The sequence below is a fragment of the Trichechus manatus genome, unplaced genomic scaffold (assembly GCF_000243295.1).
Source record: "Trichechus manatus latirostris isolate Lorelei unplaced genomic scaffold, TriManLat1.0 scaffold00156, whole genome shotgun sequence".
Taxonomy (NCBI): Eukaryota; Metazoa; Chordata; class Mammalia; order Sirenia; family Trichechidae; genus Trichechus; species Trichechus manatus.
The window spans coordinates 3,812,708-3,826,020 of NW_004444092.1; the positions used below are offsets into that span (position 1 = coordinate 3,812,708).

Below are 13,313 nucleotides of genomic sequence, written 5' to 3' on the forward strand. Positions count from 1 at the left end.
ATATATATATGAGGCCCGGGTGGTGCAGTGGTTAACAGCTTAACTGCTAAACAAAAAGTTGGCAGTTTGAATCCACTAGCCACTCCTTGGAAACCCTGTGGGGCAGTTCTACTCTGTCTTATAGGGTCACTGGGAATCAGGATCAATTCAATGGCAATGGGTTTGGTTTTTTATATGTATATACATACATATATGTAAGTGTGTGTACATATATATGTATGCATATATATATATATACACTTACATATATGTATGTATACACATATATATGTATACATATAAATATATAAACACACACGTGTATTTTGGTTGTTGCAAAATTATATATAACATAGCATTTATGTAAACATCTTTTTGTGTTTGTGTGTGTGAGAGTGTATGTTCAGCCTCTTAGCATCAGTTATCTTGGTTAAGCTGTGCACACTTCCTCCATATTTGGTGCTTTTCCATCACCATAAATAAAAAGTGACTACTGTCTATAGAGTGAATTCTCCTGTCCTCCTCGCCCGCTCCCACCCCGGGTAACCACTAATGAATGTTGGTTTCTGTGTATATAGCTGTTCTTGTCACTTTATGAAAGTGAGATTATACAATAATTGTCCTTTTGTGATTGACTTATTTCACTCAGCATAACATCTCTAGTTTCATCCATGTTCCAGGATGTTTCAGAAACTCATCATTCTTTATGCCTGCATAGTACAGAGTAAGACATTTTTGAAAGTTGGATTTCAGATATTTGAATCATGTTGCTATTGTTAGGTGCCATCTAGTTGGTTCTGATCATAGCGACCCTATGTACAACAGAACGAAACACTGCCCGGTCCTGCACCATCCTCACAATCGTTGCTATGTTTGAGTCCATTGTTGCAGCCACTGTGTCAATCTATCTCGTTGAGGGTCTTCCTCTTTGTTTCTGATCTCTACTTTACCAAGGATGATGTCCTTCTCCAGGGACTGGTCCCTCCTGATAATATGTCCAAAATATGTGAGACGAAGTCTCACCATTCTCGATTCTAATAAGCATTCTAGCTGTAATTCTTCCAAGACAGATTTTTTCATTCTTCTGGCAGTCCACGGTATGTTCAATATTCTTCATCAGTACCATAATTCAAATGCATCAACTCTTCTTCGGTCTTCCTTTTTCATTATCCAGCTTTCCCATGCATACCAAGGGATTGAAAATATCATGGCTTGTGTCAGATGCATCTTAGTCCTCAAGGTGACATGTTTGCTTTTTAACACTTTAAAGAGCTCTTTTACAGCAGATTTGCTCAATGCAATACATCATTTGATTTCTTGACTGCTGCTTCCATGCTTCCATGGGTGCATAATACTTGACAACGTCGATCTTTTCTCCGTTTATCATGATGTTACTTTTTGGTCCAGTTACGAGGATTTTTGTTTTCTTTACGTTGAGGTGCAATCCATACTGAAGGCTATGGTCTTTGATCTTTATCAGTAAGGGCTTCAAGTCCTCTTTGTTTTCAGCAAATAGTGTTGTGTCATCTGCATATCGCCAAGTTGTTAATAAGTCTTCCTCCAATCCTGATGCCATGTTCTTCTTCATATAGTCCAGCTTCTCGGATTATTTGCTCAGCACACAGATTGAATAAGTATGGTGAAAGGATACAACCCTGACGCACACCTTTCCTGATTTTAAACCATGCAGTGTCCCCTTGTCTATTTGAATAACTGCCTCTTGGTCTGTGTACAGTCTCTGCATAAGCACAATTAAGTGTTCTGGAATTCCTGTTCTTCGTAATGTTATCCATAATTTGTTATGATCCACACAGTCAAACGTCTTTGTGTAGTCAATAAAACACAGATAAATATCTTTGTGTTATTCTCTGCTTTAAGCCAAGATTCATCTGACATCAGCAATGATAACCCTTGTTCCTTGTCCTCCTCTGAATCCAACTTGAATTTCATATTTATTACCTTGAAACATAAGATCTAATATTTATAGTTCCATCTCAAGACAATAAAAGTAGACAAGGTAATGGAGCAAGGAGATTTAGACAAATGACTTTTCTACATGGTGACAAGATTTTTTTTTTTTCCAGGCACCAAGTAATACCGATGAAATTGAGTCACCTGGAGGAGGTAGGAATTTGAGGACTGTCTTTGGTAAGTGAGTGCAATAATTACTTCTTGATTACATGTCAGCCTCTGCTCTACATGTAGCTGTATTTCTGTTCATGATGACTATAACACTGACTTGCTTGTTTATACCTTTCAAAGGAGTCCAAATCCATAATGTTTGTATATACATACATAACTCAAATCAATAAAACTAGGGCTGTGATTGTGTTCATTGAGTATTTGCTAATTTAGAGTGAGGCACATGCCACCACACTTAGCATTTTACATGATAGCTTATGGCTCTCTCCCCTGACTCCTCTAAAGAGCAACCTGTTCATCTTCTCAGTTAGGGAGAATCCATAGTTTTATGTGCCCTTGAAAAAGAACTTCACTACATAGAGAGTTAAAGTCATTTTGGTTAGGGACGGAGTTAAAACAGACCTACCAGTTGCGGTCAAGTCAGCTAGGATTCATGGTGACTCCATGTCTGTCAGAGTAGAGCTGTACTCCATACGGTTTTCAGTGGTTGGTGTTTTGAAAGTAGCTCACTGGGTCTTTCTTCCAAGGGTCGTCTGGATGCACTTGAAGCACCAACCTTTCAGTTAGCAGCGGAATGTGCTAACTGTTTGCACCATCCGGGGACTCCAAAAACAGACCTAGGTTTATGATTTCTGGACCTGTTTCTTAGCAGTGATTACAGGCAGGGGATGTACCTCAGTGGCTAAGAGCATGAACCCTGGGCCTAATCTGCCTCCTTTCACATCCAATGCCACCATTTACTAGCTATAGTATCTTGGGCAATTTACTTAACATTTGTGCCTCAGTTTCCTCTTCTCTAAAATGAGGATAATTTTACCTACATTAATATGTATGAAGTATATTCAAATAATGCCTGGCCCATAGTTATTATTATTATCCCCAGGACCCTGACTCTTTCTACTACTCTCCTATCCCCCCCTGCCCCCACAATCCTTGCTGCCAGCACTGTGACTTACATGCCTTGTTGTCATTTAGGTGACCTCTACAATCTGGACCCAGCAGAAACAACTTACTAGCTGTGTATCAGTAGTAGTAAGTCTGTGCACATAGCACCCATGTCTATTGAAGTGCTATTACTTCTGGCTCTCTGCTTTTTAGGCATATGGTAGAATTGCACTTTCTGCCCCGCCTTTGAGGTTCACTAGGCCCCATGACCAATTCTGACCAATGAGTTATAACTATCAGTACCAGTTTTGGGGAGTTGACCCCGACTCATGGCAATTCCGTATGTTTCACAGTAAAACTTCAATTTATAGCATTTTCATTGGCTGATTTTGTAGAAGTAGATCACTAGGCCTTTCTTTCAAGACACCTCTGGGTAGACTCAAACTTTCAACCTTTAGGGTAGCAACCAAGCACTTTAACCATTTGCACCATCCAGGCACTCCGAGTTACGACTAGAAGTGTTTAATTGTTGATATAAGATCTTCCAGCGCTCTTTCCATTTTCCACCACAACTCCAATGTTCCAGATTGTGACTTCTCCATCAACCTGATCCCAAAGTGAAGAGAAAGCCCATTGGTGCCCCCAGCTGATACAAAATGAACATGTAGGGTGAGTGAAAAATAAACTCTTGTCATTTGAAGCCTCTGAGATTTGGGGGTTTACTGCAGTGTAAGCTTACCTACCCTGACTGATACAACTACCACTGACTAACCTAGCAACAGAAGTATCTCCCTACTCCTACAGTGAGGAGAAACAGAGTTCTACCTTTCATAGCTTAACATTGGATAGCAGCAAGAAGTAGTTATATCTCTACCACTTCTTACCCGTATGACCAGTTACAAAGCCTCTCCAAGCTTTAGCCTTCCGTCTTTTGTATTGAGAGTGAATAGGGCCTTCCTCATGGGTTTATTGGATGGATCAACTAAAATAACGAGTATAAAGTATTTAGTCCATGGTCTCCTCCCAACAAATGATAGCTCCTCTTACCAGCACAGGGAAAGTTGACGAAGCCATGGCACCCCTCGCAAACAGTTTCCAGGACCTCATTATCTCTAAAAGGTCCAACTTTCCACTGTAAGTGTGTGCTAAAGATCAGCAGATAATTTGGCAGAATAGCCTAGTCCTTTGCTATGACCTGTTAATCCTCCTTGCTTAGAGTTTAGCTGTCACTTGGTCACTTTGCCTAAAACAAAGCCAGGCAGCTTGTTTGTACTCCCTCATGAGGACAGGAATTCTGGCTTGCACTACTTTGAATACCTGCTACTGCATCTAACACTGTGCCTTGGATATGTCTCCAGATTTTTATTTATTTTATTGCTTTGACTGGTGACTTAGGTTTAATTGCTGCTACACTGTCCATGAGAACAATGTGATCCCTCCTCCGACTCTGAGGGTGTGAATGTCCATGACTGGGTAACATGTGCCCTCATAGTGTTTAAAGAATGAAGTTCTGTAAGGCTGCATGGCCATCTGACATGAATTCCTGCACTGGGTGGGAAGTCAGTCAAGGTGATCTGTTTCCACTGGTAATTTCTGTTATGTGAACAAAGCAGGATACAAGGCTGTATATAAGGTGTATTCTCATATATGAAAATACCAAAAAACACCCAATACCACTGCCATGGAGTCGACAGCAACTTATAGAACAGAACAGAACATCTCCATAGGTTTCCAAGGCTGTAAATCTTTGCAGAAGCAGACTGCCACATCTTTCTCCCATGGAGTGGCTAGTGGGTTTGAACTGCTGACCTTTGGGTTAGCAGCCAAGTGCTTTAACTACTGTGTCACCAGGGCTCCAGTACGTTAAAATAAGGTATACAAAATAACTAGAAAGAAATGTTCCAAAATGTTAGCAGTAATTCCTTCTGGATAGTGAGATTATGGGTGATATATACTGTACTTGCCTTAGACCTAGGCAAGAGGTATTTTAGGGGGCTTCACATATCACAATTACACACAGATTTATAAAGAACACATAGGCATCTCTATCACTCAAGATCTGGCACTCAGAGAAGGCCCAGCACATCCCATGACACTTAACATCCATTGTTGTGACCACACTGCTTAGTCCCCAAAGAAACGCTTCTCCATATCTCTTGTTCTATATCTTGGAAAGAAAAAGTGACTGGATTTGAAAGCTGAGATGTATCATGGTTATGACTCTGCCGAGGTTGCTTTGGAATGCTTGGAGGATGTGAGAGGAGAAAAGTGCTGGGTTAAGAGAACAGTCAAACTTGTCAAATTTTTCCTCTAAGATAACGTGAATGCAATAGGCTCTTTCATGACGAAGTATCATTTTTTAATAATGCCAAGAGCCCTTTTTCTTGCTTCTTTTCTCCTTCTAATTCCTGGCTCACATGGTATTCAATTAACATAATATTCACAAAAGTTGCAAATGATGGCTTAGAAATGTTCTGCAATATTAACATTTCGTATTATTCTTAAATTTGTATATATGTATCAAGCATGTATCATGGTACCCATTCTTAATATTGGCAACTAGATGGACATAGAATACTTTATTTGTAAATAGTTTTGTCTTTATAAAAGTAATAAGTAAGATTTAATAAAAAATTTAATATATATAGAATAAATTTTGGTATCTATTAATTATAATTGGTATTTTACCTTTTAATATATTTTATTAAATAATATAATATTTTAAAAGAAAACTTTTTAAAAAACAATATATAAAAATAATTGTAATTCTTACTTTTAATTTAATATGTTACAAAAATGTGTTTGTTTTGTATACTTTAAACTGGAGACCTGGTGGTGTACTGGTTAAGAGCTTGGCTGCTAATCAAAAGGTTGGCAGTTTGAATCCACCAGCCGCTCTTTGGAAACTCTATGGGGCAGTTCTACTCTGTCCCATAGGGTCACTATGAGTCAGAATTAACTCAATGGCAATGTTTGGTTTTTATTTATACTGTAAATACAATTAGTTTTTTTAAGCCTTCAGATTACTTTGAGATGAAAACTAATTATATAAAAATATTGATTATAACAACAAAATTAATGATTTTGCTGAAACAAAGGCAAGAAAAATTAATTTTATGGAACAAATACATAATTTATAAGTTACGTATATATTACTCATTCAACTATCACCAACCCATCAAGAGAAGATCCAAACATATGTGGTAATAATTGAATTTAGTAGACTGGTATTTTGCTGACTTTCAGACCCTTAAAACCACAGCTTTCTCAAAACGACAGTGCGATACCACTGCACGCTTATTAGAATGTCTAAAATCCAAAACACTGACAACACCAAATGCTGGTAAGGATGTGGAGCAAAAGGAATTCTCATTCATTGCTGATGAGAGTGCAAAACGGTACAGCGCTTTGGAAGACAGTCTGGCAGCTTCTTACTTACTATCTGATCCAGCAATCACACTTCTAAATGAGATGAAAGCATATGTCCACATAAAATGCTGCACACAAATGTTTATAGCAGCTCTGTTCATATTTGCCAAAACTCAGATGTCTTTCAGTAGATGAATGAATAAGCAAACTGTGGTACATCCACACAATGGAGTATTATTCATTAATAAAAAGATATGAGTTGTCAAGCTGTGAAAAGATGTGGAGAAAACTTAAATGTATATTGATAAGTGAAAGAAGCCAATTCCAACTACCTGACACTCAGGAGAAGTCAAAACTATAGACAAAGTAAAAGATCAGTGGTTGCAGGAGGGAGTGGAGAGGAACAAATAGTTGGAGCACAGAGCATTTTTAGAACAGTGACATTATTCTGTAAAATACTGTAATGGGGAAGCTCCACAGACACATCCAAACTCCCTGAGGAACCGAATTGCTGGGCCAAGGCTGTGGGGACCATGGTCTCGGGTAACATCTAGCTCAATTGGTATAACATAGTTTATAAAGAAAATGTTCTACATTCTACCTTGGTGAGTAGTGTCTGGAGTCTTAAAAGCCTGTGAGTGCCTTCTAAGATACTCCACTTGTCTTACCCCTTTGGGAGCAAGGGAGAATGGAGAAAACAAGATACAAGGGAAAGATTGGTCCAAAGGACTAATGGACCACAACTACCACGGCCTCCACCAGACTGAGTTTGGTACAACTAGATGGTGCCCAGCTACCACCACTGACTGCTCTGACAAGGATCACAACAGAGGGTCCTGGACAGAGCTGGAGAAAAATGTACAACAAAATTCTAACTCACAAAAAAAGACCAGACTTACTGGCCTGACAAAGACTGGAGAAACCCCAAGAGTATGGCCCCCAAACACCCTTTTAGCTCAGTAATGAAGTCACTCCCGAGGTTCACCCTTCAGCCAAAGATTAGACAGGTCCATAAAACAAAACGAGAGTAATGGGGCACAACAGCCCAGGGACAAGGACTAGAAGGCAGTAGGGGACAGGAAAGCTGGTAATAGGGAACCAAGGTCAAGAAGGGAAGGTGTTGACGTGTCATGGGGTTGTTAACCAATGTCATAAAACAATATGTGTACTATTTAATGAGAAACTATTTGTTCTGTAAACCTTGATTTGAAGTACAATAAAAAAAAATCTAAAAATACTGTAATGGTGGGCACGTGACATTAAGCATTTGTCAAAACCCATAAAACTGTACAACACAAAGAGTGAATCCTAATGCAAATTATGGACTTTAGTTAATAAAATGTACCAATATTGGTTCATCAGTTACAACAAATGTACCGTAGGAATGCAAGAAGTTAATAATAGGAGAAACAGTGTGTGCGTGCGAGGGTGGCATATGGGAATTCTTTATAGTTTTCATATAATTTTTCTGAAAATCTAAAACTGCTCTAAAAAATAGTCTATTTAAAAAAAACATAGCTTTACACATATCCTTTGGTTTTGTCACAAGGGTATGTCAAGGTAAAAGGATAGAACATTTTTTATTGTTTTAAATTTTAAAACATTTTTAATTTTTTAATGTTATAACACAACATTAGCCAGTTTAGCATTTTTCATGTGTATAATTCATTGACATCAATTACATTAACCATGTTATGCAACCATTACCAATAAGAGGATAGAACATTTTATTTAGCAATTTGTTTGTTTCAGTGATAACTTTTAAAATATTTTGCTATATGGTACGTGGGCTTCCATTTATCCTCTTCCCCAGGCCTTTTACACATACACTATTTTTTTGCACTTTCCACATTTTCCCCATACACATATATTGCTTCTATGATTAGAAGAAAATAAAATATAAAAATGATTTTGCTTTACAATTTAGTTTTCAATGAGAACTAAAATCCCATCTGAAGTGCCAGCTTCAACAATCCTCTTGGGTCTGTTTGTTCATGGGGTGTCCATCCAATCTCCCACGCCAGATAAAATACAGAGTAAAGCCAAGATGGACTGTCCCCAAATGGGAGTGTCCTAACCTCGTGACAGAACAGGAAGAAGGCCACTTGGAGGAAGTGACTGATTCACCCTGAAACCGTGGTTTCACCAAAACAGAGACTGCCCAGCAGCTCCAAGCCAGAATTGTAAAGTGCTTTGGGAGCCAGTTCCACAGGGAGAGGACCAGTTATGTCCCCAGATAGACATGGTGAGAAAGCATATCAGAAAGATGTAGGGCTCAGGGAAATTGAGCCTCATGAATAATACCTCTTGTAGTGCATTTCCTTTGCCTGTTTCCTCTGCCCCAACGCTCAGATATGCTTAAGGTAAAAAGTGCTTGAACTTGATGGACAGCTGAGAGCACCGATTGTCTCAAGAGCTGAGATTCTTTGACAATGATAAGGTGCAAACACTGTCAAATGGCGCTCTTTGCATTGCACTGCAATCTCCAGTCATAAAGCCTACCAGGACCGGCAGGGGCATAGTTCCCAGCTATCCCTCAAAACACCAGGCTCCAGCTGTCTGAGGGCTCCCTGGACTACATAATGATGGAGGACAAAGCAGCCCAGGCTTGGGATATGTTTGCTCCGGGGAATCTCTGGTGATGTTACTGAGAGGGAAAAGCAGTCAGTGAAGGAATGCTGAGTGGACCTTGTGAAGTTGTGAAGGCTGCTGGGCAGGGTACCTGGAGATGAGGCCAGCTGGGCCTCTCTGGCTCTTTAAGCCTCTACTTGAAGTTTCACTGGGCAGGTGAGCTCACTGGTGAAGCTAGCGCTAGGCCCATGGGTTTGTATCTTCTTCTGGGACCATGTTGCTGAGAAATGTCCCCCTTGAGAGAAATTATACATTTTCTAGACTCCTGACTTCCCCCTACTCTCTGTGGGAACCCATGACACTGGTTTGTTTTGTCATCTCAGATCAAGTTGGAGATAACACAAAAAAGTTCCATGTTACAACTTACCCATGTTATACTACTCCCCATGCATTTCAGGGTCACCTGAACAGCATCTGTCAAATGTGATAGAGAGCATTAACTATTTGCACCATCCAGGGACTCCTGCATCACCTATTACAAGTCAATGAACTGGAGCCAGATATTGCTGGTAACCTTTTAGAAGTCCTAAACTTGGCTCCTCTTCTCCATAGCACCTAGTTCACTGCCCAGTGGTTGACTCAATAGACAAGAATGATTTTTAATTTGCAAATAAATCATTCATTCAGGAAACATTTTGTAAGCACTGGGGCTACAAAAGCAACTAAAACATTTTTTCCCTTGAGATGCTCATAGTGTAGTGAGTGAGAACATGTTAACAATTACATAGCCATATGATTGGAGCTGTAATATAAAAATGTATCCAGTACTATGGGAATAGAGTGAAGTAAACAAATAACTGGAGTGGAGTGAGAAGAGGACATGGAAGATTTCAGAGTCTTGAAGGCCAAGTGGCCCAAAGCAGAGATTGGGAGGGAAACCTGGGCAGAAGGTATGAACAAACACAGCATATTCTGGAAATGAAAAAACAGTAGTTCTATTTCTCTATGGCTGAGGCATGGCAGAAAGGAAAATGGAGGGCATTTAAGGAAAGGATGGCTTTTGTGGGAAGGAGGAGAGACAGAAGTGCTTAAGTTTTGGTTAGAAGATGGCGAGAAAACCAATTTATCAGGAGAAGATGGTTTGGGGAGCAAAGTAGAGAGAGAGAAGATGTTAGAAGGGCAGATGGAAGACACCGTAGCACATGACTATTGCAAAAAGAGCCCAAAATGCAAACTGTCCTGAGCCACAGGTTTGTTGTTTATGCTAATGCTTCCAAAATTTACCACGCACACAGATTCACCTGAGTTCTTGTTAAAATGCAGATTCTTATTCAGGAGGCCTGGGGAGGGCCTGAGATTCTGCATTTCTAACAAGCTTGCAGGAGATGCTAGTCCACAGATCACTCATCTGAATAGGAAGAGTTTAGAATCTGTCATGGTTTTGCCCAAATCATTTATATGATTTTAAAGGTAGGCTCTAGTACTATTCTTCAAACAGTATCCCATATACTAATATTTTCAAATAATCTATTTTTAAAGCCCCATATAGGACATTCCATAAACATTTTATTGCATTTAAACCTTAGAATTAGAGAAAGAGAATAACCAGTCTCCATCTCTTTCTCTTCTTTCAGAATGCATATGCTTCAGGGATTACATTTACTCCTCTGTCAAATGTAGCATCTCTTCCCAAAAGAACATTTTATAACTTAGTTCTCATTCTATGGAACTTTTATGCCTATACCATGTAAGTCCCTTTAAGAAAGAAGTTCTATAACTAAGCAGATATAAACTACTTGAATTCTGTAACTAGATTTTAGAGAATTCTATAACTCCCTTAGTATCTAGCATAAGACTCTGTACACAGTGGATGTTCATATCTATTGAATAAACTTACATATGCTCAAAGTTGTTTCAAAAGAATTTTATGACTACATGGAAATGGATTTTACATATAATCTTTTTTCCTCATGCACATGTAAATTTTGCATTTCAAAATACTAGGCTGCTTTCACTTCCAATGGGAGTTTTGCACACAGTCTATAAATCTTGCTATTAAGACATTTTCCTTCATTATCCTAAATTTATCTTAATTTCAATCCAATTAAAAACTGTTTACTGGAGTTTTCCCCCCATATAATTGAGCACAGTATAGTTGATTTTTTCACTGTAAACATACATCTGTGAATAATTCCTAAATGCCACAGTATATAGGAGATCCTGCAGCATAATGGAAGTAATTTATTTCCAAATTGCTCCCATTTCTCTTATGACTTGCTTGCAAAGCTTTATTGAAATCAAGTCCAGCAGGTATGACAAGAGGCTGACCTATTTCCTAAGCTTTATGCATGCTGTCCATGCAGAAAACTCCTAAGGCTTGTGCATAGCCCATAAATCTATACATCCCCAAAGCTATGTCCATAGTTATGTCTCAAGATAGGGCTATTATGACAAATACCAAAAAACCCAAAACCAAACCCGTTACTGTCAAGTCGATTTTGAGTCATAGCAACCCTGTAGGACAGAGTGGAACTGCCCCATAGGGTTTCCAAGGCTGTAAATCTTTACTGAAGCAGACTGTCATAGCTCTCTCCTGAGGAGTGGCTGGTGGGTTCGAACTGCCAACTTTTTGGTTAGCAGCCGAGCACTTAACCACTGTGCCACCAGGGCTCCTTTGGTGAAGAGTAGTGGCATAGTATTTAAAAGCATGGAATCCAAAGTGAGACTGCCAAGGTTCAGATTCCATCTCTGCCACTCACTGCGTGGGTGAGGTGAGCAAGTTATTTAACCTCTCTCAGTCTGCAAAGGAAAATAATAACAATATCTGCTTTATAGCATTACTGTGATGATTAAATAAATTGATGCATATAAAGTACTTAAAACATGATAAATGACTATAAACCAAAAACCAGATCCCTTGCCGTCAAATCGATTCTGACTCATAGTGACCCTATAAGTATTATTATATTTAGTATTATTATAATCAGTATTATTATCATCAGTATTGTGGTCATTTTTAATTCTTACCAACTCAATAGCAGCCAATTTCCAGGCAACAGATAGAGCTGTCACACAGACAATAAAAATCAAACATCAGCATCTCTCAAATAATTACAGCAACTATATCATGGTCTGGTTATTCTGGTCATGTTAGTGGTCAAATGTCACTGATTAGCAGAATCAAATCAATGTTTCAGCAAATAACTTTTTAATTGTCCTTAAACCAGCCATAAGAGCCTGGCCTTATTATGTTACCCTGTGTGTCTAACAGACTTGCATTTTCTATCTGGTAATTTGAGCAATGTGTCAATTTGATCAGATTTATCAAATTGCAATGAGCATCCACTATGTGCAAGCCACTCTCTCAACATGTACGGAAGATACAAAGATGAAAATTTATTCAATGTTTATTAAATGCCTTTCTATGTGCCAAACACTGAGCTAAGTTATGGAGATATAAAAGAGAGCAAGATACAGTCATTGTCCTTGGGGAGAGCCTAGTCTAGAAGGAAGAAAGAGAAATGAATCACATTTATAATAAAATATGAGTGCTGTGCTAAGGAGATACTATGGGAGAGAAAGCAAGAAGGAAGTCAATGAAAGTGTCGCAGTGGAAGTGACATTTAAGTTGATATTGGAAGCGTGGAGTAGGAATTAGCCAGGTAGAGAAGAAATAGGGAGAGTAGTAGGGAACAGCATAGGCAAAGGCTCAGAGTCAAGCAGCAACAGAATCCATCTGAGAAACTAGTAGGAGTTCAGTTTGTCTCGAGTGTACAGTGTAGTGCAAGAAGGAGTAGAAGGGACATATGCTGACAGAACCCTGTGAGCAATGGTAAGGAGCTCGAGTTTTATCCCAAGAGAATGGTAAGATACTAAAAGGTTTTAAGCAGGGGAATGAGATAATCAGATAGCTAGGCATTTTAGAAAGATCACTCTGCTGGACAGCAAAGAGCGAACGGGCAAATGGGGAAGGCTGGGAGCAAGACTTGAGTCAGGAAAACCAGTTGGACTGTTGTGATGGCAAAAGCAAGACCCGAAGGTGGCCTGGACTCAGGTAGGGCAGTGGAAATATAAAGAAGTGAATGGTTTTAAGAGATATTGAGGAGGGAGGGTCAATAAGTTAGTGATTGGTGGGATGTGGTGGGTAGGGGAACGGAAGAATCAAAGATGACTTTGAGACAAAATAGAGGACACAAGGTACAGAACGGTACCTCCTGGTCCCTGCTGGGTGGAATAGGAGGTAGGACAGAATATGATCACTGACATAATAAAGATGCAAAACTGCAGGAGAGGCATGAGCAAACAATTCCTTAGGGACAAGGGGCTCGGAAAGATATTCAAGGATAGGAGTCAATGGAGTTGGATTA

General features: G+C 39.2%; 1 protein-coding gene across 1 annotated transcript in view; it reads left to right on the top strand.

The window, feature by feature from the left end:
* Positions 1-3,137, top strand: part of LOC101343812 (putative protein SEM1) — an 11,695-nt gene extending 8,558 nt beyond the window's left edge. The window contains 1 exon segment of the mRNA XM_012558300.1: positions 3,005-3,137. Within this exon segment, the coding sequence (XP_012413754.1) occupies positions 3,005-3,137 (133 nt within the window).
* Positions 3,138-13,313: the final 10,176 nt, after the last annotated feature.